Below are 27,988 nucleotides of genomic sequence, written 5' to 3'. Positions count from 1 at the left end.
GTCTATGCTAACAATGTGGCTTACAGCTGGGACTCTGAGCCACAAGGTATCAGCTCAACCTCTGGGGGGCTGTAGGCGAAGGTCAGCCACGTGGCAGTCAGGTGGGTCTATGTGGCCAACCCCCAGTAAAAAGTCTGGACACGAAAGTCTGAGTGAGCTTCCCTAACTGGCAACCCTCCACGTATATTGTTACATTTACTGGGAGAAATAAGCTCTGTCTGCCAACTCCACTGGGACAGGACAGCTGGAAGCTCTTGGTCCAGTCTCCCCTGAACCCTGCCCTATGCATATGCATCTCTTTGCCTTGCTCATTTTAATCTGTATTGTTTTGCTGTAATAAACTGTAACTGGGAGTATAATGGCTATCTTAGTTCTGTGAGTCCTTCTAGTTAGTCTCTGAACCTAAGGGTGGGCTTGGATACCTCCCAGCTGTATCGGCCGGTTATGTAATTTCTGAGTCTCGGTTTTCTGGGAATAGAACTTTATGAAGAGCAACTAAATAATGTAGGTAAAGCACTTAGCAATGTGCTGGCAATAGGAATAAAAACATGGCTGGCTAGTCTTATTTCTGCTTTTACCACTGGTTTTGGATTAGAAAAAGAAAACTCCTTTGAACTGCTACTGAATGAGACCCTAACTTACATGAAATTTGATGAATCTGTCATGAGAATAGGGAGACACACGGTACCCCTTGTGGCAGGAGTGTGAGGCTGAGTAAAGGGTAACAGTGGTTGACCATCTGAAAACTTCCCAAGATAAAATGCCTCATTTTAAATGTAGTACCCAAACCACCACCACAGCAATCACCGTGCTGCACGAAGATAAAAGATCCTTTTTATTCTCAGGATTATCAAACTATTTCCTATGGTACAGTGTTCATATTCTCCAGATACTACTGTTCCAGCCTATCTTTGTAAAATTATGACAGAACCTAATTCTTTTTATTGACAATCTGTGCATATCTTTCATTGCCAAATTTTATTATTTAATTATATTCATTTCATATCATGAAATAGCACTAATCTTTCTGATTTTGAGCTTAGTTTGAAATAAACCATCTCTTTCTGTCCTTTTAAACACTTCTTTAAATAAAAACAGCATAGAATTTTTCTTTAGATAAAAGAATAGTGAATATCGAAGTTTTAAAAATTGATTAAAAATAGTAATTTAAAAAGACTCATTCTGAAATTATGTGAACTTACAATGATAAAAGAATTTACTATTCAAACATTGAACCATTCTATAATAAAGATTAATGTACTTACTTTAAATGTTGGTGAGAGATAATTTTTTAGAAACCAGAATTTCACGGGTGTTTTGGTGTTACGTAAAACAGAAAGCATCATAATTCTGTATAAAGGAACGTTAAACCCAGTGAGTTAACATTAATAGGAGTTCATCCTGCTTTTTCTAAGGCTTTTAATTATTTTATATATATATATATATATATAATTACTTAAAGATATTAAGCTTTCACTATGAATTATGGAGAAATAGACTGAAGAACCTTCACAAATTATGGTTCCTCATCAAGTATGTAATGTGTAAGGATATATACATACAAACATACACACACATACCATGCAGAATAAACGGATTGCTTTTCATTTTTTCCAATTGACTCTGAAATAGTCTTGTTTAGTTGAACTACACTCCAATCTCCATTCTTATTTACTATGTCATTAATATCAGGTGTACAAAACTCCAAGAGCTGAATAACCTGTATTAGTAAATTCACTGGACAGGTCACTTGTCTTGCTATGCTAGATCTCTGACTAGAGAAGATACAGATGTATCTAAATTTCCATGTTAAAATATCAACACATATTCAAGTATTTTTGAGGGATTCTCTGATATCCTTCTATATACAAAGTTAAAAAAATAGCCCTTTGTAGTTTGGAATTAAGCTTTCCTCCTCTTATCCCACCCATATTTTCTATAAAATAAGGAATTTCCTCACCAGAAAAGGGAAATTTACTATATATACTTTTCCTCACATATTACATTATTATAACATATGTTCATTTCCTAGCCATACAGAACAGCAGCATTCCAAATCAATCAAACTCATGAAATGTCACTGTATTTTTTTTTTAATTTTTTTTTTTTTTTTTTAATTCATGAGAGTCAGAGAGAGAGAGAGGCAGAGGAAGAGGGAGAAGCAGGCTCCCCGCCTAGCAGGGAGCCCGATGCAGGATTCGATCCCAGGACCCCGGGATCATGACCTGAGCCGAAGGCAGACGCTTAACCATCTGAGCCACCCACGCGCCCGTATTTCAATTTATTTTTAAAAAAGATTTTATTTATTTGAGAGAGAGAGAGAGATAGCGAGAGAAAGCATAAGTGGGGAGGAGAGGGAGAAGCAGGCTCCCCATGAGTAGGGAGCCTGAAATGGGGCTCAATCATGACCTGAGCTGAAGGCAGACGCTGAACCAACTGAGCCACCCAGGTGCCCCTCACTGTATTTTAAAAATATACTGCTTGGTGTACTGGGGTAGCTCAGTCAGTTAAGCATCCAGCTCTTGATTACAGTGCAGGTCATGATTTTGGGGTCATGGGATCAAGCCCCGCATTGGGCTCCATGCCCAGCCTGGAGCCTGCTTGAGATTCTCTCTTTTCCTCTCACTCTACCCCTCCCCCTGCTCGCGCTAAGTGAATAACATCTTTAAAAATATATATATATATACTGCTCTTATAATTTTAGGTAATCTCAGGGTCACGAGATCAAGCCCCACATCTGGCTCCATGCTCAGTGGGGAGTCTGCTTGAGATTCTCTCCCTCTGCTCCTCCCCCGACTTGCTCATGCACGCTCACTCTCTCGCTCTCTCTCTCAAATAATCTTTAAAAAAGAAAGAAAAAAGCAAGGTGCAGAACAACATAAATTTTGTTACTACTTAAGTAAAAGAAGTTAAAAATGAAGAAAATATAGTTGCTTATTTACATGTATCTTTGGCAAGATATGAAAATAATAATACTGGTTTCCTGTTGGAAGGAGACTGGGTAATAAGAAAACAGGTGGACTTTTTCACTGTACATTCTTTTATTCTTCTGAACTTTTGAAATTCCTTTTGAACCATGTATTACTTTTCAAAGCATTAGATAAAAATATATACCTACCTTAAAAAGCGTTCATATAAATGGCCAGAAGCAACTGAAAATATGTTTAGAACATCTGCTTCCTTTTTGTCTTTTTCTTTATGCAAACTTCTTGTGAAACTTGGAATAAGAAAGTAGTGATTGACAGTTTCTTAATATGGATTTACAAACTGTACATACCTAAATACTAAATTTAATATGCAATAAAATTAGGTAAGCCTCTCAAAATAAGCCCCATCTCATATACAAAAGTGACTGAATCTTTTATTTGGGGTATTCATAATGTAAAATTGTTTTTCTTCCTAGGTAAAAATTTTATTCAATTAAAATTTTCATTTTTATATGCACAGATATTTAGAATGACTAAAATTTGGAACAAAATAAACTTATAATCACTACAGATATATTTTGCCAAATAGGAATTGTATGACAGCATTTTTCAAATCTTTTCTTATTGTAATTTCCCAGATAAGAAAAACACAGTTGATACTCTGAGCTGATTAAACTTAGGATAAAAAAGTGAAAGCATTATATTATACACAATACTCATGTGACCGGAGGGGTTACCGTCCCAAATGCACACCTTCTCCTTTTCTAACACAGCAGTATCTGCTTCTGCTACCTTCGGTAGACTTAGTGGCTGGGCTATTGTTTGATGGTCATCTGTATTCATTCTTGTCTCCACCCTCTGGTTTTAATGGAAGCTAATGGACAAATACCCTTTAAAATGCCCACATTCTGCTTCATTATCCTCTCAAACATACCTACTCTCCAAATGATCTCAAAATGAGGGGGCTTGAGCCCTTCTCAATCAGTAACAGTTCAATGCACATAAAGGAATAGGAACACCATTCTTATCAAACAAGAAGTCAACTACAGAAAGAGGCCTAAACTGGGCACAATCCTAAATGATGGGAGTGCTTCTGATTGGCAAAATAAAATCTGCCTAGGTTGTTGAATCTATTTGGCCTAAAGTAAGAATCTATTTATTTCTTATCCTTGATAAAAATGATCACTGGTTCTCCATCATCAGTCACGTGAAGCTTAGATCTCTGAAACGGACTTTCAAAGTTCTCTACCATGTGGATCTACAGCACACAGCTTTTGTTTTTGCTCACCTAACATCCTTTATATGTCTAGTAACAATAACCTAGTATTTGGAGGGGGGCATTCCTCCTCCACTTTCATTCTGTGAGGTCTAGTGGGACAGGCCCTCTCACTGGCTCTGGAGGTAGGCATACGACCCAAGCACGGTCAGAATTACAGTGACCCCCATTTGGGACAAATGGCTAACAAGTGGACCAATGAGTCAGCCTGGGACTTTATGGAAAGAACCAATCTCTTCCCACTGGAGATGGCAAACTTTTTCTTCTAAAACTTTATCTGAAAATGAAGGAGGCACAGAGAATAGAACTAAGACATGGAGGAAGAATTTCTAGACCACATCACCTGAATGCCCAAAGCCAGCTCTACTCCTGGACTCTCCACATGCGAGCCAATATAGTCCTGTTTTGATTAACTAATATAGGCCCCAACCTAATTTATAGATTCCCTATTATATTCAATGTCCCAGTGTCTCAGCTAAGCTGGGCTACTTTCTGTTCCTATGAACATACTCAATCTTTTTGACTTCATACCTTCGCTCCATCTCCAACTTCTGAGATCCTATCTCTCCTTCAGAGCACATCTTAACCACACACTTCTCTACGGAATCTTTCTGGAGGTTCCTCCTCACTAGAAACAGCCTTTTGCTCCCAGGGTTCACAGAGCACCTTACTCTAGCTGTCTTACAGTTCTAGTTTCCTATCCTGTTTTAGTAACATTTATGTACCGATCTCATCCCACAAGAGGAGAGGATCTGTGGTTTACTTAGATGTTTACAATCTGCAGGCCTGCCACATACTAGATTCCTGATGGATCTATTGTTATAAGTTAAAACATTCACTAGTAATTACCTTTTAATGGAATCCCATATTCCTTTTTTCTTTTCTTCTTTATCAGTAAGGATATCCTCCTTAATTTTGTCTGGCTTTTTTTGCACCTAGATAGCATGGTAAAGGAAAGTCTTAGAACTGTGCAGCTTTAAATATTATGCCACGTGGTTAGAAAGTGAAACACAGGGCAAGGTAACCCCTGTAAATCTAAGACAGGTGCAATGGCAGAGCCAGGGAAGTACGTAAGAGACACAATCTGGTTTCAATCATCAGGTCAACCTCTTGCTGGTAGTTCTTTTGGTGGTTACCTCCATACTGCTAAATAATGTGCTTATACTTATAATTACTGATTTATCAACTTCAGACGTTATCTACTAGCATATCTAGAACCACAAGGTTTAGACCTTTTTCATTCTCTGTGATGACAGAGTAGCAGCTCACTTATATCACTCTTCCTCTCTTTGGAAGTTTTGGCAGTAATATCATTATCATTAGTTCTACTGAGTGTCTTTGTAGCTTCAAATACATAAATATATATATTTTTTGCTCCAACAACTTCAAGTTTCTCTTGTATACTCTGTAAGATAAGGATACTAATAATATTTCTACCTTTTCCCTCCACCTCCTGCCTTACATTAGCTCAATTTTTACTTTAGCATTGTAAATACAGATAATATCTACATTTACTTTGGTAAAACCTAATTATAACTTCAGCACTTTGCTATGTTTATTCTACAACTTGAAAGTCAGCAGACAGTGCTTATTGTGACAATGTAAATATTATTCACTGAAGAGTCTGCAAGGCCACCAGCACCTTGGATTACCTCTGTGTAGTGACAGTAACATGACCACTGTGCCTCTCACGAGAGACTCTCGATATTTCAAATGGATTCTGCTTTCTCACATTCCTCCAATAGACAAACACTTTTCCTTAGAATTTTATTGCATTTATTTTTTCTTGTGGTGAGATAAATTTCTTCTTTACCATACATCTAATATTTTCCAGTTTATTATTCATGGTCATTGTATGGAATTCCTGTCTTCTTGAAGATATTTTTCTTGGAGCTCAACAATTAACTGCCTATTTCTTTCAAGGCTTTCTTTGTGTTGGTTTTCAGATTAATTTCAGTTTCTCAAAATACCTATCTTCCTCTTTCTTGGTCTTCATCCTCATTGTGCTCGCAAACACCTTCAAGAAGGGGTGTGAAAAATAATTTTTCTAAATCTTCACTCTTCAGAAAATAATTTTGTCTTTGTGTTTAAGAATTTGGCTAAAGAATCCTAGCTTCAAAATAATTCTCAGAACACTAAAGGCTTTGTTTTGCTGTCTTGTAACATCCATCTTGAAAATGAAAAGTCCGATGCTAGTGCTGGTGTCATTCTATGGCTGTGACCTGCTTTTCCTCCTTGATAGTTATTAGGATCTCATGGGGGCCATTTTTTACTCATGCTAATCTGTGGACCCTTTTGACTGAATATTTTTCTCTTATCTGTGAAATATCTTCCCTCCTCCATATTCTGTTCTTTCAATGTGGGAATTCCTATTCATGGGCTGCTGGGGTTGATGGGCTGCTGGGGTTGATGGGCTGATCCTTAACGTTGTCTTTTCTGCTCCTTCTTTTCTATGTAATTGTGAGAGATGGACAGTGAGGAGATAAAACTGTGTTATTAAAATCAACTGAAAGACCTAGGTGGTTGGGCTGCAGAAGGTCTGACTCAGGTAGGGCATGATTATTACCCTCAAAGATTTGGTGGCTATGGTCAAAGAGTTCAAACTGCTCTGTCCTACAGACCAACAAGGCAAATTAGAGCCAATACACGGAGTGAAAAAATTCAGCTCAAGAGAACTTAAGCAGCTTTTCAATGGTCAAAATAGCTCAAAGATGGATATGTTCTTTCCTGCCCCCAGCCTGGCAGAAATGGTGTTTCTCTCCTGTTTACAGGACTAGGATAAAACTATCTGGAATACTGTTCCTACAGGGCTTGGACCTTAGTATCTTAAGTAGTTGGTCTGGATTTCGTGGGGTTTTTCATCTGAAATGGCCAGAAAGAAATGTATTCAAGGAGAGACTATGTTACTATTGAGAAAGAAAATCAAGGTCAATACAGGAGAAAGAGAATCAAGATAAATGTGAAGCAACATGTGTAACTGATCACAGGATAAAGGTGATTAGGAACAGGTTATGATGTGGGATGCAAGGTAAAATTTGGTGATACAGTAGTTTAGAATCCGGGCAATATGTAAGGTGTGAGCTTTGGTGGCCTATTGTTATTGGATCTTAGAAATTACAACCACATAGTATTTCTTAGTTATACGTGGAAATTAATTTCTACTTTACTGCATTGTAGATAGAGAATGTACTCTGTACGATTTCATTCTTCTGAAATTTACTGAAACTTGCTTTTCAACGAAATGTAAAGCTAATTTTTATCAACATTTCCTGTGTATTTGAAAGACTGCTCATTTGGTGATACTGGGTGTTGTGTTCTATATGTGTCTAGGTCAGAATTTCTAATCTGTTCACATCTTCTCTATCTCTTGATTTTTTGGTCAGCTTGTTATATCAAGTACTGAGAGACGGGTATTAAAAATATCCCAGGAGCGCCTGGGTGGCTCAGTCAGTTAAATGTCTGACTCTTGATTTTAGCTCAGGTCATGATCTCAGAGATTGAGCCCTGCATCAGGCTCCACGCTCAGTGGGGAGTCTGCTTGAGATTCTCTCCCTCTGCCCCTCCCCCCACCGTTGCATGTGTGCTCCCTCTCAAAAAAATTTTTAAAAATATCCCAGCATGATAGAAAATTTTAAATTTCTCTTTGTAATTCTATTTCTGCCTCATGTAAAATGACCTTCTTTATCTTTAGTAATGTTGTCTTGTCTAATTTAATCTCTGGTATTAGTATAGCTATGCAAATTTTCTTTAGCTTAGTATTGGCCTAGAATACTTTTGCCACTCTTGAGTTTTATTTTCATCTTCACCCTAAAGTTGTATTCTTACGTATTAGGTGTTCTTTCTGCAAACAACATATAGTTGTAATTAAAACAAAAACTAAAACAAAAACCCAATATGACAATCTTTGTCTTTTAATTAGAACATTTAGTCCATTTACATTTAATGTAATTGAGTTAAATTCTAACTTACTATTTTGCTTCCTTTATATCCCATATATTCTTTTTTCTTATTCCATTTATATTAATTTATTTTATCCCATTTTTCCTCTTTATGGCATTATGCTTTCTTTCTATTCTTTTAGTGGTTATCTTAGAAATTAAATTCATATTTGTCATAAAGTCTGAAAGTAATCATTATCTTTGCTCCAGTCAGTATAAGAATGTTGTATGTATTTGAAAAAAACCCTATTTATCTTATAGCTTAAATGCTATTATGTTTTTTAATTCTGTATATTTTTAAAATCCTCCCAAGACTTACTATTGTTTTATATATTCACTGTTCATAAATTATCCACATATTTACCATTTTCTCTCTTCATTCTTTTAAAACTCAAACATTCCATCTGAGATAATTTTTCTTCTGCCTGAAGTACTTCTTTTAGAACTTCGTTTAGGGTAAGTGTGTTGGTGATAAATTCAGTTTTTTTCATTTGTCTGAAAATACCTTGTTTTACGTTTCCTCTTGAAAGATATCTTTTCAGGGTAAATTATTCTAAGTTGGCATTCCTTTTTTCATTCAGCGCTTTTAAATATCATTCCAGTATCTTCTGGCTTTCATTCTTACTGCTGAGAAATCAATGATCAGACTATCTATAGCTCTTTGAAGGTAATTTTTCCTTTTTTCTCTGATTACTCTCAAGATTTTTTCCTTTGGTTTTCTGCAGTTTTATCAGAGTATAGGTGTAAATTTTCTTTTAATTATCTTGCTTGGGAATCATTGGACTTCTTGAACATGTAAATTGGTATCTTTCATCAATTCATGAAAATTCTCAGCCATTATTGCTTCAAATATTAAATGTATCTTTTTTTTTTTTTTAGAAGATTTTATTTATTTATTTAACAGAGAGAGACACAGCGAGAGAGGGAACACAAGCAGGGGGAGTGGGAGAGGGAGAAACAGGCTTCCCGCAGAGCAGGGAGCCTGATGCGGGGCTTGATCCCAGGACCCTGGGATCATGACCTGAGCTGAAGGAAGACGCTTAATGACTGAGCCACCCAGGCGCCCCCCTTTTTTTTTTATAATGTGAGTATAGTTGACACACCATGTTACATTTACCTCACTCTCTTTCACCTTTGTCTGGAACTCCACTTAAAATGATTTTAATTATTCAATACTCACAAAGCACTTTACAAACTGAACTATCTTATCCTTATAACAGACATGTAAGGTAGGTTCCATTATTAATCACAATTTATAAATGAGGAAAATGAGACAGATAGAGGCTAAGCAATCTGTCCAAGGTCACACAGCTAGAGAGTGGTGGAGCCAGGTTCAGTGCAATCCTGGAATCTTTAATTTCTCACTCTATTCTCTATGCCTTTTATGCTCTCTGCTGCATTATCCTCTTTTTTAATGTCCCTGTTGCATTAGGAATACTTTTTCTAGTCTATCTTCCAATTCACTAATTCTCTCCTTAGCCATGTAAAAGTCATCCATCGAATTCTTAATTTGGGTTATTGTATCTCTCAGTTTCAGAAGTTCTACTTTAAAAAATATCAGATATGCATTTTTTATAGTTTTCTGTTCCCTGCAATTGTTTTCAAGCTTGTCTTTTATTTCTTTAAATATTGTAAGCACAGTTGTTTCAGAGTGTCAATAATTCTAATATAGAGAGTGTTTATATGTTTGCTTTCTGTTGTTTCTGCTGGTTTTCTCTATGTATTTGGATACAGTAATCTTATTCCAGAGACGTATAGGAATTTGGCCCTATACAACCTCATCAATCTGGAACTAATATAGTGCAAATTCAAGGCTCAGAGTTTCCTGGACTACTTGCATGGAACAAATTTGGGCTAAAAGACTGTGTGGAATAATTTACTAGGGTTCATCCTTACCCTGAAGCTACAGCCAGCTTATTGCTGAAAGGGTCTTCTAACAGATTACCCACTTTATATGGGTCCAGGGATTTACTTTCTGTCCCCAGCACCCTGCAAATTAAATCAAAATGATAGTTCAGGTGTACCAGGATGGACAAATGTTCTCAGGACAAGAGAAGATTCTGTGCTTGCTTACTTCATTAGGCTCTTATTTTCCCTTTAATTTTGTTTTTGTAGTTCCTTGTTATCCTTATTATTTTATTATTGTCAGCTCTTCATTGCTTTTAAGATGTTTCAAAAACACCCAACATTTTTATTAGTTTTAAGTAGGTGAGTGGTAAGTTGGTCCAAAGAAATAAATCTGCCATCATTAAGAACTCCTCTTCTCTCTCACTCTCTTCCTATTTTGGGGGGGTGGGGTGGGGGGTAAAGGAAAGAAACATCACTTTTTCTTTTCAAGGCTAACTTTTCAACCTGTGTTCCTGAGCTCATCTCTAGAGCCTAATTTGTAACGCTATCTGGTTGGCTATGGATACAGTAGATATAACAGACACATCCTAACTTAGAAAACGTTGTTCCTTTTCTTTTATCTTCAAGCTCTCTGCCTTCCCTTCATGAACTTAATCCTCTTTTTCCTTTCATGCCAGAATTCCAATATAACATTTTAGGTAGTAAAATTGCAAAATTAGTTGTAAAATAATATTAATCAATTAAGGGCAAAAAAGATAATTCTTAATACTAGGAACAAAACAGCAAGAGCTTCTGCCTCACACACTTGTACTTCCAGTATTTTGCTCTTGAAGCTGTTTATCACAACAATGACATCTCCCTGGTCTGGTTGAGAGTCAGTTCCTTCATGCCTAAAAGCAGAAAAACATGTAAATGTCCATAATCAGCTCCAGAAAAGACATGTAATTATGATGGTATAAATAACAGAATAAATTCATTTTGCAATAAGCATAAGCGTAAGATCACTGTGTATATATATTTGCTGTTTCTACAGTCAATTAAGATATACGATAATACACTACAATTTTCAAAATTATCCAATTTTAACTTAATACAAATTAAAATTGTACAAAAGTTACTCACTAAATTCAATATTGCCTAATCACTGAGCAAGCTCAAATTATTGCTTATCTTTGCTACTATATACCAAGATTATCACAAAAGTCAAATCTATGATATGTCTTTGATATATTACAATGATAATTAAAATATGAAATGTTTTTGAGACTTTAAAATAAGTTGTTATATATCATAATCTAAGGAATTCTATACCGTCCAACAACTTTTCAATATTCAGCAGCCATTTTCAAATACCAAAATTTGAAGTGTATTGTTAAACCTGTAAGACTGAAAATGTGTCTATGATGGCCACCTGCATCACTTGAATATTTCTATTTTATATTATAACATATTTCATTGTCTAATTTTCAAAACTGCTTAATCAAATATGACAGCTCTGACCAATAATTTTTGATACCATTCTATGTATAGAAAAATACATAAAATACTGTTAAAAACATTTACAAGAAAGTTGAATTTTGTCCAAGAGGGAATGCAATCAGAGGTCAAATTAGTAGATACTTTGAGTTCAGTCAGATTCACAACATAGCTGAATACTTTCCTAAAAGGAAATTCTGAGGGGTATAGGACTATGCTGACTAACACATGCCTTTGACCCCCCCTTTCATCCAACTCCCCAGCTGAAGTGGTTAAACCAAAGTAGAAGGCATACCCACACCCACCAGTTACCACTAGGAAATAAAAAGGGCTCCAACTTATGTACTAGTAATGTCAAATTTCTTAAATTTTTCAAGAGCTTCCAGTCGTAAATGTTGCTCAAGGGCATCAGCAACTTCAGCCATTGAATCCACTGTCCAGCGAGAGCAGGACAGACCCCGGTCACACACACTGTAGCTAGACCCACACAAGATCTAAAGCAAACTCCTTCCATCCAACCAGATGGTAGAGGTAGTAGTGATGAACACTCTTACTCTATTTCAGGCATCATTTCAAGCACTTTAGAGATGTTGACTCATTTGATCCATATAATCATCCTTTGAGGAGGGTACAATTATTATCCTAGATCCAAACAGCCCAGGTAGCCTGGATCTTCCCAACTGCACTGTTTGATCTTTCTAAGTAAAGCTAAGCAACTAAAACTCATTGCATACATGAGTACAGTCAGCAGCTTAAATGAAGGGAACAAGCTAAGCAAGCAAGCAGAAGACATGGACTTCACTTAGAAAGAATTAATGCAGAAAAAAGGGGGAGAATTCAAATAATTTATATACTCAATGAGATTTCAAAGAAGATTGTATCTCAGTAAAAGCCATTTACCTCAAAATGAAAGGATTCACTACATCTCAGGAAGGATTATATTTTTTATAAAAGGACACACACCTATTTTTCTGGGAATTCTAAATATAAAAATCATTTAAATTTTTGTAGAGGAAAAATAAATCACCCTGCCTCTCATTTCTTATCCAAAAGACTAAAAACTTAATTTACGCATAAAAACTTTAAAGTGGTTTATATAACTCACCCAACTATTTGATAAATATCTTCAGATTTTCCTTCACGTAATTTCAGTATCCAAGCACCTGGGTTTGCTTTTAATTGAAAATATCCCTTTTAGGATGAGAAAAATACGATGATAGCTATAGGACTAAAAACATCCAATTGTTCAAAAACGATTATACATGAATGACTCAAGAGAGTGTTACCTAACTGGAGTGAATAAAATCTATAAATGAATTCCAAAAGGGAGATTTTGCAATACCCTGAATAACACATCATGAAAGTATGATTCCCTTCATTTTTGTTTTATTTAATTACCTTATTTAAGGATTCAATTTTGTTTTCTGGGAGCTGTTCAGCAATAGCAGGACAAAATCGATTTCATCTTATTATTAGGGAAACTTAAGAGGATTTCACCGAAATGTGTAATTAAATACAATTGATTAAGTATGTATAATACTTACGAGATTGGCCATCACTATTGTATCAACCACAACAGGTTTATTTTTTGTGCCCAGTGTAAACTGCAGGCCCCGAGGAGGCTGTTCTGTCATTGTATCAAAGCAACTACCTTCAAGTAGTAGATATTCTAGTTCATATTCTGCTGTAACAGTTCTCTCAATCTGTGGGAAAATAGGTCATTGTTTTGGTATTAGTAACTCTCATCATACAAATTTTGTAATAAATAAATGTAATTATTTTAATATTAGCCAATGTATTGTGGGGGCAACATCAAGTCTTTTATATGAATGACTTAATAGTTGAATCAATTTCTTAAAGACCAAAACTCAGGATGAGTTTTTTTTTTCCTTTCCCATGACGTCAGCTCTACTCCAGCCTCATGATATATGCACCACTATCACAAGCAGGAAAGAGGTCATAAAGTTGTAGTGTCTGAAGATCTCTTCAAGGGAGAGTGAGATGGGAAACTCCTCAAAGAATCTGCTTCATTGGTTGTTGCCCTAGAGCTCCTTCAGATCTGGCAAAAAAGCCAACCTATCATCATCCATCACCTTTCTTGTAATTTAAAAAAATTAATGTTTGCGCTCAAAATAATATATGCTCATCAAAAAACAATTAGCAAATAAAATGTGGAAAAGAAGAAAAACAGAAATCACCTACAGACTAAACATTCCTATACATAACACACTGATTTTTCTCTTTTCCATACATTTTTTTTCTAAGAATGTATAACCTGCTTTTTCATTAAGTATAGTTTTCTATGAACATGTCCCTGTCTCTACAAACATCCTTTTAAATGGCTGGGCATTCCAGTTGTTTCCAGCTTTTCCTCTATTGCAAATGTCCTAATATTTTAGGGATAACACTTTTTCTCCACTTCATATGAAAAACATAAGCAAACACAAGAATAAATCCAATGGTAAGTGATTTTTACATAGTTTGGTAATTTTGTTGAACAGATAAGACAGTGATGTTATCTGTATCTTATTTCATTATAAGGTTTTGACACTTTTCAAATGTGTTTAGGCTATAAAGTATTTGAAAATATTCTATATTGTATAGCTGTTTTTCTTTGTAATTACCACAGAAATAATTATAACCCTTGTGTATGTAGCATTTCTCTTTTAAGTCCAATTCTTAAGAACAAGAAATAAGTACCTTCTTTGACAACAGTGCTTGTTTCAACTTTAGCTGGGTTCTGAATCAGCTGTTGAACTCTTACTAGCCTAGTAATGAGGTTCATATACTTCACTGACTCATGTCCCCAGTGCTCACAGCACTGTGCGCATGCGTGGGTGGAAACATTCACACGAGACAGTCTCAGAATGTGAGAATATTACAAGTTAGAAAAAAGTTGTAGAGCTCATCTAGTTCAACTCCTTCATTTTACAGACAAGGGAACTATACCCCACAGTGGTCATGAAGCTTATATATTTTTCCTTATAAATTAGATATCAGGGCAGAGCCCAAATACGTTCCATCAGGTTGTGACTAATAAAACCTTTATTTTATTTTAATGTGAAACTTTCTCTCGTCCCTATAGGACTGTATAACAGACATCAATTCTGTGGATTTACTCAAACCACAACACCAAATAGCCCAATTTGTTTTTCAAAGAGTTCTTTCTAGTGAATATTTTAAGTTTATTGTTGTTTCATAAAGGTAATTTAAGTTAAATTCATTCCTATTATCAAGGTTTATTTTTAGCAAGGATGGGAATTTGTGATCTTTTGTGATGTTTACATCTCCTTTATATATTTAATTATCTGTTCTAAATATTAACTGTTGATATGAGACATGAATTTAATACCTTTCAAGTAGAACTTTGGGTGCCTATTAATATCTCTAACAGAAGTGTTTATTGTATTGTTCTGTGGCTAAATAGTAAAGAAGTTAGCTTCTTCCTTTAAAAGAAGTGGAAGTTTAATTATAAAGATTATCATTTGGGTTTATTAACAATTATCTATGGTGCTAAAATAGGAGTTTTTTATTTTTTAAAGATTTTATTTATTTATTTGACAGAGAGAGACACAGCGAAAGAGGGAACACAAGCAGGGGGAGTGGGAGAGGGAGAAGCAGGCTTCCCACTGAGCAGGGAGCCCGATGCGGGGCTCGATCCCAGGACCCCGGGATCATGACCTGAGCCGAAGGCAGTCTCCTAACCAACCCAGCCACCCAGGCGGCCCTAAAATGGGAGTTCTTTAACAATTACATTGGCCACGGGTGTCTAAACTACAGCTGACCCCCGGACAGCACAGGCCCACTTCCACGCAGGGTTTTTTGACACAGGACAGTCCTGTAAATGTATTTTCTCTTCTTTGTAAGAATTTTCATTATGTCTTCTCTTCTTCAGCTTACTTTAAGAATTTAAAAAATTAAGTATTTATTAAGAGTACAATATATAATACATATAACATAAAAAAAGGTATTGATTGACTGCTTATGTTATCAGTAAGACTTCTTGTCAACAGTAGGCTATCATTGGTTAATTTTTTTAGCTGGGGGGTCAAAAGTTATATGTGGATTTTCGACTGTTCGACTGTTAGGGGGGTGGTGGGAGGGGTGGGGATGGAGAGGGGTGAGGTGGAGGGTGGTGGGTGGAGATGCAGGGGGTGGGGTAGAGGGGGGCTGGGGCAGAGTGGGGCTGGGGATGGAGAGAAGTGGGGTAGAGGGCAGGCAGGGAGAGCAGGGGTTGGGAAGCAGAGCACCCAGCCTGCAGCTCTGAGTGGGCACTGTTCCCTGCTTTCTACCTTTTCGGGCTGCTTTCTCTGGCCATGAGTTGTGGGGCAAAACAAGAGCTTGAGATGAAACTGCTCCTTTCAGAGTTAAAAACAAAACCTCAAGGGCAAAACAGGTATTTCACGGTGTCGTTCTAAGTTGCTGTGCATCCATCTCTGTATTCTCTACATTGTTCATCCTAGAGGAGCGCCTGTGAACCAGGGAGCTGAAACCACAAAGCAGGTGAGAGCATCTAGGAATGTGGGAAACTTGGGAAGCTGAATTTGGAAGTTAGAGCAGCTCAAAAATCAAAGGCAAGACTGGATCAGGACCTAGAACCGTAAGGAAGACAACCCTGCGAGCAGCCACAGCATGATCACGCTCTTGCTGCAATTACAGGCGCCCTGTAATTTGCCCTTTTCCTCTTTCCTGACAGGACTTTCCAGGAGCACTTACATCCTTGAGGTAAATATTATCAAGGTCACAGTTGCTGTGCACTGTTTCAACCAACCAGCCTTCAGGAGTAATCATGTTGAGGGTTAGAAGGGGCGCTTCAGGGATATCCAAGAATGTTGCCACGGGTCCAGTAATGCCATTAGCCACTAACACCAGCTCTGGTTCCAGAACAAAACGATAAAAGCTGTCAAAAGAACATAAATAAAAATACATACTGTGACCAAAATTGAGGTTTCTTCTGTAAACATGAGCAAAAAGTCTCATGTTAAAAAAACCAAAACACACTATACTGCAGAAGAGTTAATGCTTATAAACAGTAGACAATCATCTACTATAAGATTATATATATTATATATCCTTGTTAATTATTCCTTAATGAACACGATTAGAATGCCTTTAACATATACTGACTTATGTCTGTTCTGCTAGTTTATGATCTGTATTTGCTCACTGATCCTTCTTCAGATTTGACCATGGTCCATTTTTCAGCCATTTTATTGGATCCTAGCACCACTAATCATATGAAGAGAAATGATAACCACAAAGCAATTAAATGCAAGCAAATTAAAATTCTGGTAAAAGTTCAGTTAAAAACAGGACTGAGTTGAAAACAGCTGCTTATTAACAGAGCTTTAGTGTATTTTGGCCTTATCCCCCAATGAAGAATTAGCTTTATTACTATAAAGAATCGTGACTTTCACTATTTGGAGACAGCAGTCAAGGTGTCAGCTGCGCTGTAGTCAGCTCCAGCCCCTCCCCAGGGGAGGGGACCCACGTTGAAGCCAGTGCAATGCCCGCCTAGGGCCGCTGGAAAAAGGACTGCAGCTGGTTACGGCGGCTGTCTGCAGTGTGCCCTCGGGTCCTCGCCACAAGGGCCCCTCCAGCTCGCTCGGTCAGAGAAGCACGCAAGAGCAAGAGATGGAGAATGCCAGCAAGACACCAGTCACAGCCTTTTGTAACCTAGTTGCCGGAGAGACCTTCCATTACTTTCACCTCGTGCTTTCCATGAGAAGCAAATCACCAGCTGCAGCCCAAGCTCAAGGAGAAGCTACAGAGCGGATGAATCCCAGGAGACCACGATCCCCGGCAGCCATGTCCAAAGCTGCCTACTGCAGGCAGGCAGAGTGAAAGGGAAGAGGGGTAAGAGGAGACATGGGAGAGAAGGGAGCCATGAAGAAAATGAACAAAACAAATACTCGGTACCGTCCAATGCAGCGGAAATGTCAGAGTAAGAAGTATTCCAAGGATGCTGCCAACAGCAACATGTCTGTGATTTAGTAAAAACAATCCAGCAGCAAAGAGGAAGTTAAAGGCAAGCTGCAGGGGGTGGTACAGTGAATGAGAGATGAATGGGGGTATGAGTAATCTGTGAAGAAGCCGTGAAGAGAAAGAATGCAGAAGAGGAGAAAAAGTCAGGGCTCCAGGGAGAGGAAATTAAGACAGCAGTTTATTTCTCTTTTTAAATTGAGTAACTCCCAGGATGGAAAGAAACGGGCTGGCAGAGAGGTTAAAGATATGGAACAAAGGGACTATGCGATGAAGGAAGGCTCCAGAACAAGTGGGAAAGCACAGGCTCAAACAGAAAGGGAGGGTTGGCAAGAGGAGAGAGAGCACCCCCTGCCGCTGCCTCAGAGGAAGGCTGGACACACGAGAGTCGAGAGACGAGAGACACAGGAGGAAGCTGCCCATGACCTCTCCCCCCTCTGAGAAGGATGGGGTAGTATTCTAAAAAGTAAAGGCCTGGGGATCAGTATGTTATCTTGTTTGCTTGATCGATGCTACTGAGCCAATAATGCTCCTTTGAGTTCACAGTTCCAAACCAGTTTCACAGTTCTTGTGCTGTGCAGAATCATTAACCACTCAAAGTATGAAGGGTCATTTCACCTTAGAGAGGTCAAGTTCTTTCCCTAATGGATTATGCTTGCTTATGTTCAATATTCCTACTCTTTATTATATAATCCAAAGCTTTATAGAGATACTATGGAGAAGATCTCTACTTGTATGAAGAAAAATTCTCTACTCAGAAAGCTAACAGACCTCTCAGTTAGTGGCTAAAATAAGATGAGAGCTTTTGTTCGGATTTGGGACATGATAAAATTTGAAATACACAAGATAAATGAGAAGTCGGAGAATAACATGAATGAAATATGAGGACAAGAGTCTCAGGAAAGGAATAAATGTACCCTAAACTTTCATCTAAATTCTCTACATTTCCCATTTTATTGCTTTCCAAATATTAAAAATATTTGCCATGTTTAAAATATCTGCTCGAGGCAATAATCTCTAGTATGGTTATCAATTATAACAAATACAATTTTATAAGTAAACAAGGGATTAACTGAATGCAACTCTTCGGTCTTGTGTTTGCATATATTCTTTTAGAGCTACATAATTACATTATACAAAGAAAAGCACATTAACAAGCTCTTTTTCTGCACCATGACACCTGAAGGATACTGTATATCCCTATCAGTAAAAGTGGCTCAAAATGATACCGATTCTGATCCTGAAAGAAGAGGAAGGGTATATTTCTGTCCCTACTTGAGAGACAATGTTATTTCTTTTTTTTTTTTTTTTTAAGATTTTATTTTACAGAGAAAGACAAAGCGAGAGAGGGAACATAAGCAGGGGGAGTGGGAGAGGGAGAAGCAGGCTTCCCGCCGAGCAGGGAGCCCTATGCGGGGCTTGATCCCAGGATCCTGGGATCATGACCTGAGCCGAAGGCAGACGCTCAATGACTGAACCACCCAGGTGCCCTGAGAGACAATGTTTTACTTCAACAGCACAGTATTAATGTGGAATATCTGCATACAACAATAAACATTTTCTATATTATTGAAAGATTATTTTACACTAATTACATCTCAATACTCCCAAATAATGAGATGATATCCTAAAGATCATTTTCGTAAGTCAGCTCTAAAATATTGAAAATATAGCTAAACAGGGGCCTCTGGGGGGGCTCAGTCGGTTAAGCGTCTGCCTTCAGCTCAGGTCATGATCCCAGGGTCCTGGGATTGAGCCCCATGTCAGGCTCCCTGCTCAGTGGGAGTCTGCTTCTCCCTGTCCTTCTGCCCTCCCCCCACCCCCTGCTTGTGCTCTCTCTCCCTTTCTCAAATAAATAAAATCTTTACAAACAAAAAAAGGAAAATATTGCTAAACCCAAAATGGTTTCATTCAACTTTATTTTCCTCTTGTGTATTTCCAAATAGGTATTCCTAGATCACATTTTCAAAAATACCCATGGACAAACATAAATCCTTGTAAATTCTGCAATTAGATTAGATCAATTTTACTGCTTAGGTTATTTTAGTTTTATATCAATTAAGGTTAGTAAATTATCCTTGATCTTCTGGTCTATTTCAATTAAGCATCTTATGAAGAAAAAACCAAACCCAGTAATTATGGTCCTCTTTTTATTTTTGGTCTTAGCATTTGCAAACCTTTTGAAATGAAATTATGTTCACTTAGACTCACCTCTTTAAAGGGGCTTCTGAAAGCTTATCCCTACAGTTCATGAACAATTTTAGCTTCATGTTGATAATCTTGCCAAGTACCTATTAGAAAAAAAATTCCCGCATTTGATATTAAGTAATCTTACTATCTAACATTTATTAAGCATTTACTATGTACCAGGCACTGTGTTCACACTTGATACTCATTATCTCATGTGATCCTCACGACAGCCTTCAGAGGTAGCTACCTTCACAGCTGAGACACAGAGAGATGTGGTAATTTGCCCAAGATCACACAGCAAAAGTCATGGCAGAGGTCAGATTTGAATCCAAACAGCTAATTTCATGGCTCAAGGGTTACGCTGCCTCCCTTTTGCCTCATGTGACTGTCTTTCATGGTATCCAAATTTCTTTAGCATTGAAGGACAAGTAAAGTAATTGTTAGAACCATGACGTGCAAATACAGAGTGGTGGCCTCCCAGAAACAATGGCGAGGGTACCCCTGTCCATTCTGAATTCCACCCACATGGTAGGGATGTAGGAAGTTCCTGGCTACATATGGATGAAAGACTCTCTTTTTATTTCCCTGGGGCATATGACATAGAAGAGTTATTAATTTTGGTAGTCTCTATCTCTAGGAAGGCAAGTCTGTGCAGATTTGAAAGATATTAGACAACAAAGGACATAGGTAAAGAGAGAAGGGAAAAAACAGGTGCATGGAACAGAAAGGACGCAGGCTTGAGAAGGAATTAGGACAGAGGATTGAAGAGCTCTGATTCTCATTCTTCACTCTACGTATTTGCTACAATGGAGGTTGCTGAGCTAATGTTTTTCCCAAGTGTTAAATGAGACCCTATCCACTTCTTCTAATAAATTAATTTCTCTTTTATAGCATAAGTTTTCTTTATAGTAAGAAATAATAAATTATGTGAGGTGCTGAGGTGCTCAGGAAGACTGTTATTATTTCCAATCATGTAAACTGGGATCCAATCCCATATTTTATATTTCTGTATAATCTCTTATTTCTTATTCCTAAATTCTATCTTTACCTAAAAACTTCAGAGGTAAGCAATGTTTTTTTCTGAATAACGACTCTGTAGAAACAGGGTGTGTGTAGACTATAATGTATCGTACTAGCTCCACTCCTTACAGGTATGATTACTAATTGCTGTTCTCTAAAGAATAATCTGAATAATGTGTCTCCAGAAGTTCAAATTTGAAGGTGTACAAATGGTAAAAGAAAGGACGGGGTAAGTAAACCAACTGTGGAATTATTTGCCCTGGTTATACACTAAATAAGTAGAATGGCAAAGATTTTCCAAAATTATTTGTCCAAACAATTATAAGAGCTATTGATAATCCCTTTTTCCAGTACGGTTTGGCAGGGCAAACTAATTTGAGAGAAACTGCAGGCTGAAATTTCGCCGGCATGTATACCCATATGACCCAGCTTGATCCCTTACAACAGAGTCCAGCAGACTTAATGTCTAATCACTTTTGCCTGTTTCCAAAAGTGAGGCCAACTGTCAGAGGACAAATGGTTTCCACTTGAGAATGTTTTTTTAAAATGTGTCTTTAAAAGAACCATGGAGTAATTTCAAATAGGAATACCCCAAAATTTTGAACATCACTAGAAAAAATATATAGATTTCCAGCGTAACTAGCTTATGTGATTTACCCGCTGAAAGCTGCATCACAATGTGAACCTCTCAAGTTTTCAGTATAATGAAAAAGCACATAATCTCCTTTCAGAGTCAGCTAGCTCCCCCCAGTGCTCCTTCTCTCTGCTTTCTCAGTGAATGAATGTTCAGCTTCATGCACAGCTTCTGGCCTCCCTTGTGTCTAGGTGCAGCCGCATGACTTGCTACATTCTGGTCCGTGAGATGTGACAGGACGGAGTATGCCCTTGTTGTCTCCTTCCTGCTCGCAGAAACAGAGGAGAGGAGCCTGACGAGTGATCTCAGACCATGAGCCAGGAGGAGCTTCATGAAGATGACTGAACCACCAGACAGAAGTCGCCTGCGTCCTCACGCTGTGGAGCTGCCTTAGCCACTCCAGGCAGCTCACGCTTGGACTATGAGATGATAGAAATAAACTCCAGTCTTGAAGCTACTGTTACTGCGGCCAGACTTACTGAACACAACCTTCACTCACCTATTTGGCTATTGTTACTTATTAGATCATCGGCTTCTCCAGAAGCCATTCTTCAGAACTCAAGACAGGATGAAGAGGGGAATTAGGATGAATTAGCTCAAAACGCTGTCATAAAATACCACAGACTGGGTGGCTTAAGCAACAGAAATGTATTTATTTTAGATCAAGATGCTCGCTGATTTGGTTTCTGATGAGCGCTCTCTTCCTGGCTTGTAGGCAGCCACCATGTTGTGGTGCACTCCCATGACCTCTTCTTTGTGTGCGTGAGGAGAGAAAGGGATCTCTCTCCCTTTCTCTTCTGTGAGGCTATAAATCCTACTGGATTAGGGCCCAAGCCATAAAACCTCATTTAACCTTAATTACCCTCCAAAAGGCCCCATTTCCAAATACAGTCACAGTAGGGGTGAGGGCTCCAACATACAAATTTCAGGGGAGGCAGGGGACAATAATTAAGTCCACAGCAACACCTAACCTTGGGACTGCCATAACACCCCAGGCATAGCTCTACCATTTCATTTTCTACATTGAGAATATGACACGCTAATTAAAAGCTGCACAGAATAAAGCATCAAGAACACAAATACTTGAAAACAGACCTGAAAGATTAATTATAAATTTCAAAATGAAAATATATAATAAAATTATATAGAAAATATATAATAAAAACATTATATTATCTTACAATCAATAACTGGGCCATTTTCTGTGCTTCTCTTGTCAATGGATCAACAATAGCAATGACATCAAAGAACATGTCATTCTCTTCAGGGTTTATCGTTATAATGCTAGGAAAATAGAAAATAAGATGAGAGATGATCAGTTAAATTAATTATCTAATAAGTCTTAGTCTCAGCTATATACATTCCCTTTTTTTTTTTTTTTTAAGTAATCTCCATCTCCAACATGGGGCTTGAACTCACATCCTTGAGATCAAGAGTCACATGCTCTGCCGACTGAACCAGCCAGGCGCCCCTGAGCTATATGCATTCTTATAAATGGCTTTTCTCAAAAAAAAAAAAAAAATTGCTTTCTTTCTCACTGGATTAAAAAAAATCCTGGTTACTTCACGGATGAAAATGCAAATTTATTTATTTTTAATTCTAAGTTTTTATTTTAATTCCAGTTAGTCAACATATAGTGTAATATTAGTTTCATGTAGAGAATTGAGAGATTCAACACTTACATACAACACCCGGTACTCATCACAGCAAGTGCCCTCCTTAATGTCCCTCACCTATTTAAACCCATCCCCCCACCCACCTCTACTCTGGAAACCATCAGTGTGTTCTCTATAATTTAGTCTGTCTCTTGGTTTGCCTCTTTTTTTTTCCCATGCTATGTTCATCTGTTTCTTAAATTCCACATATGAGTGAAATCATACAGTATCTGTCTTTCTCTGACTGCTTTATTTCACTTAGCCTAACACCCTCTAGTACTATCCACATCCTTGCAAATGGCAAGATTTCATTCTTTTTGATGGCTGAATAATATTCCTGTGTGTGTGTGTGTGTGTGTGTACCACTTACAAATCAAAAGTGATATATATATATATCACTTACAAATCAAAACCACAATGAGATACCACCTCACACCAGTCAGAATGGCTAAAATTAACAACACAGGAAACAACAGATGTTGGGGAGGATGCAAAGAAAGAGGAACCCTCCTACACTGTTGGTGGGAATGCAAGCTGGTGCAGCCACTCTGGAAAATGCAAATTTAAAAGCCTAATGTTTGTGTTCAATAAATTACAAAACTGGAAAGAATCAGAGAAAATGAAAGATTTTATGAATGAGTGACTTTTAAAAACTCTTCAAAGAACAATACTATTACAGTGAAAACTCTAATTTTAACCCCCCCAAAATTCTCATGGATCACACAATATTAAAAAATAAAGCCAAGATAACTTTTGTGTTTGTTGAATGCATTTTCTCAGATTTGAGAATAAAATTAACTCTTCAGTAGTTTTATTAAATTTAATATTTAAAAAATCCCAACATATAACAGGAAAGTTCAGGGGGGAAAAGCCCAAATTTATCATACTTATTTTTGACCCCAGTCACCCTCTCCTAACCTCCTGTCTCCAGTCTCCTTCCTTGTGTCTTTCACTGAACTAAATTCTAAGTTAGAAGATGGAATAATCTTTACTGAGAAATGTTGGGGAAATTAATAAAAGCACAGAAAACGCCAGTGGAAGATAATAAATTCGATATTTACTGTAATCAAAAGTTAAAAGTATGTATTTGACTAAAAGTACAGAATATTCCAACTGAATTACTATTTTAACACTGTAATACAAGAAGTCAGTTTTTCAAGATGTATGAATTAAATATCTTACATATTACAAAGGGAAAAAGATTTCCAAATCAAAATGTATACCTGTAAAATTACAGGGACATTAGTCTTCTTTGGTGCAGGAAGACTATAAATATCTAGACTTTTTGCAGTGAAAGGATTAATTTCTCAGCAATAAAAGCTAATGTAAAAGTCACTTCAAATATGGGTCCTCTGAGAAAGAAATAAAAGACATTTTATTTTATATGCAGTTGACATGATTTGATTTTGCTAAAACAGGAGTGACAGAATCAGACAACAGGTCCTGCCAGATAACTACTACTAAAGACTACAAATCAGATGTTTTAAAATTAAAGGGCCTATCTACAGTGGTTAATGATGTTAGTAATCTTGGTGAAAATTTCACAAATTACTTCCATACTTGTAGCATTATTCAAAACTGGTCATTTTCTGTATGCTTTATGAGATGGTATGGTGGCCAAAGTAGGCATCTGTTTACTCAGACTACTGCCAATTCTGTGAGGTGGTATGTATCAGAACCCCAGAGTGCCTATCATCTACCTCTCTGTGCATTGGTATAGACTCAGGACAATTTTCTGAGCAGAATCCTGAGCCTATCAGTAGGTATTACACTGATGCATCTAAGAATGGAAGTAGGAGGTCTCTTTCCTCACACAATATCAACAAAAAGATGCTAACTCCCCCCTACACCACCTTTTTAAGGCAATGGATTTGTATTCAATTGTCAAGAAACTATTGCTATACTTCATGCCATTAGCCAGGAAGAATAATGCCAATTACGCTGACAGTCAATAGTTATTAAAAGCTTAAGTCAGAGAAAGCCATGAAGGGCAGCTTGAGGTATGTGCAGTCTGTCAAGTCTTAGAGATAAACTAAGGACATTTCAAACAGGCCATAGCAATGAGAAGTTACTACTCAGCCAATATCCTATCCATTCCATGCAGAGTTGTTTTACTGAATTAAATGATCAGTTTTTGTATAAAGACAGGTCAAACTGTCTATTTTAAAGATGTTGTTGAAAACGCTATTCATCCTATAGTATTCCCTCTGTGAAGATTTCTCAGAGAAGTTTCTGTGTCCTCCCTCTTCTTAAAACAGTTACATTTCACCTGAACAACTCATTTATTTTCATTTGTGAACTCTGTGAACCATGCACACTGGAAAACTTACAGTTAAATTTGGGGTGTGGCATGGCAGGCAGAAAGGCCGGCCATCCCGGCCTTAAAACCTCCTCTCCTTCCTGCCTGCCCTGTGAGCTTCAAGCTCTAGAATCAACAGCCTTAGAGGGACTGCTTCACCAGCTCTCACAACTGTGTAAGGGCAAACCCTACAACAATTCTTGTATAAATAAATCAGTTCTCATCTACACACCCCCATATGCGTACGCATGTGCGTGCACGCATACTCACACACATGCACACATTCGCAGCATCTCTGCGGCTCTGACTGAGCCCTGACTGGACAGTCCAGCATTGCTAATGTGATCCTCTCTACTTTTCCTACGGTTCCAACACAAATCAAATCCAACAAAGTCATTCTTTCTTCATTAAATTAATACCTTCAATTAGGTTATCATTAAGTTTTGCTGGCCTGGATCCTACTTTTAAGGTGGGTATTCACATGTCTCCCCCTAGATTAATGTGAGTTGATTTTATGGTTTAACTTTCAAGTCCAATCTTCTTTCTCTTATTTCCAAGTTTCATTATTTGTCTAACAAATACACATAATAGCTGCAATGCATTAATTATCTATTAGATTCAAGGCAGTAGGTCTGAGTCTCATAAAACCCTTGTAGGGTAGGAATCAACACTATACTTTATAGATTAAGAAACTGAAGGAATAAGAGGTCACAGAGCTATGGTAACTGGGATTCAAAAACTGGGTGTTTGGACAAGAAAGCTCATGCTATGTCACACGACCAATGCTGACCTAGATAAACATATCAACATGGGTAACCACATAGAAAAAAAGGCTAAATGCCTAAATTATATCCATGAACTCAGAAAATGGCAAATTACTAACTCTGCATGTTTCAGAAGGCAGGCATTAGGTGAGGATATTTATTGTATAAACAGAGAGGCATGCCAATACATACATGTTACATGCCCATTTATAAATATTTATAGTAATGCCCCAGAAATAACAGAAAAAATTGGAGAATTGCAGACCACTGTCACAAAGTCCCATCATACTCTTCCACCTTCCATTTCTAGAAAATAAGGCAGTAGGCTTAAAAGCAGCAGATGCATTGACAGATGTGAAAGGTAGAGAAAGTCGAGACTAACCGACAATAAACTATAAAAGATCAAATGTATCAGACATTTAACACAGGCATAAGTAAGTTCCAAATGTACCAAAATTCCTAAGTATAATATAGCTTCATGGAACAGTCTAGTGACTAATGTTTACAATGACGATTTTGAGTAATCTGTGTTAAATTATTTCAGCGCATGGTATGCAGAAGTCAAAGATGTTTATAAGGAGAATTCCAGGAGATGTGTTTAAAAATACAAGTACTGAATCTCAGCTATCTGAAAACAATAAAACCTCCTTTCCAACAGTGCTACTTTCTTTAGAAAGTAATCTTCCCCGAGTTTACTCCTGCGTGTGTGTAAAGACCTCTCCCTAAAGACAGACGCCCTGCAGCTAAAGCCGGTGTTACTGCTGGAGGCATGCATGAGCAACCTAAGACAGCACCTGCCATAAAACCAGCAAACTTACGAGGGAGTGTTAGCCATTCCGAGTCTGTGCTAAAGTGTTTGTCTCAGTTGAGTTTTATAGGAGCAGTGATTAGAAAAAGATCATATAAGGGGCGCCTGGGTGGCTCAGTCGTTAAGCGTCTGCCTTCGGCTCAGGTCATGGTCCCAGGGTCCCGGGATAGAGCCCCGCATCGGGCTCCCTGCTCGGCGGGAAGCCTGCTTCTCCCTCTCCCACTCCCCCTGCTTGTGTTCCCTCTCTCGCTGTCTCTCTCTCTGTTAAATAAATAAATAAAAAATCTTAAAAAAAAAAGATCATATAATAAAACATGCCCATAGTTTAATTATATGATGTCTATTTTTTCCCCAATTCTATGTGGTCTGTAATTAAAAACAACAGAAAAGGTTCTCTTCTGGGGACACAGATAATTGTATGTATGTAGACAAAGCTTGGTGAATTTCATTTCGACTATCTTAGAGGAACTGTGTAATATAGTGAAATTACACACTAGCTTATTATCCCAAAACAGTATCTCTCTGATGGCTGCCTTCGGAAATCTAATCTTCATGAAATAATTTTTAACCAAAAAGTGTTCCATGGATAAGTTGCACAACTGCTGAATTAACCAAAAACGAACTTTTCTTTCACCTTTAAGTAGATCACATCTCATAACTGTTAATATATTGATGCATACTGAAAATCTCTCCCTATCCCTTCCCAAGAATGCAGTGTTCTCTAAACTTACTTGACCAGAGAACAGTCTTCCTCTCAGAATATATGTGTCAACATCTCAGAGTAGTGCTCCATTGAACACATCTTGGACACGTTATTGTACATGTCTACATTTTATTTTTTATTCATTTACGTAATCTCTACACCCAGTGTGGGACTTGAACTCACAACCCTGAGATCAAGAGTCGCATGCTCTTCCGACTGAGCCAGCCAGGCGCCCCCGAATTATTAATCAGAATTCTTTAGTAACTGAATCTTTTATACATTGAGAATATAAACGTATTATTTATATATAACGATAATCCCAAGACACTGCAAAAATTCCAAATGATCTTGAACAAGAAAGATAATAAAACAAATTATACTAGATAGAACTTACTTGAAGCTTCAGATCCTTACACATCATCCTTTATTTACTAGAATATATAATTAACTGGAATTTCTTTTCCTAAT

General features: G+C 37.5%; 1 protein-coding gene across 2 annotated transcripts in view; it reads right to left on the bottom strand.

Annotated features, from left to right (window-relative positions):
• The window catches only part of UGGT2 (UDP-glucose glycoprotein glucosyltransferase 2), a 180,962-nt gene that overhangs the window by 22,651 nt on the left and 130,323 nt on the right, over positions 1-27,988 (bottom strand). For both annotated transcript variants that reach the window (XM_036080088.2, XM_078070183.1), the window contains 9 exons: positions 22,473-22,575; positions 19,659-19,738; positions 16,182-16,365; positions 13,010-13,168; positions 12,571-12,656; positions 10,795-10,879; positions 5,053-5,138; positions 3,119-3,217; positions 1,266-1,350 (listed from right to left, as the gene is read on the bottom strand). In XM_036080088.2, coding sequence (XP_035935981.2) covers positions 1,266-1,350; positions 3,119-3,217; positions 5,053-5,138; positions 10,795-10,879; positions 12,571-12,656; positions 13,010-13,168; positions 16,182-16,365; positions 19,659-19,738; positions 22,473-22,575 — 967 coding nt within the window. The remainder of the gene's footprint in view (positions 1-1,265; positions 1,351-3,118; positions 3,218-5,052; positions 5,139-10,794; positions 10,880-12,570; positions 12,657-13,009; positions 13,169-16,181; positions 16,366-19,658; positions 19,739-22,472; positions 22,576-27,988) is intronic.

The sequence above is a fragment of the Halichoerus grypus genome, chromosome 4 (genome assembly GCF_964656455.1).
Source record: "Halichoerus grypus chromosome 4, mHalGry1.hap1.1, whole genome shotgun sequence".
Lineage (NCBI taxonomy): Eukaryota > Metazoa > Chordata > Mammalia > Carnivora > Phocidae > Halichoerus > Halichoerus grypus.
The sequence above is the reverse complement of the archived record's forward strand: the minus strand, read 5'-3'. Positions and strand labels throughout refer to the sequence as shown.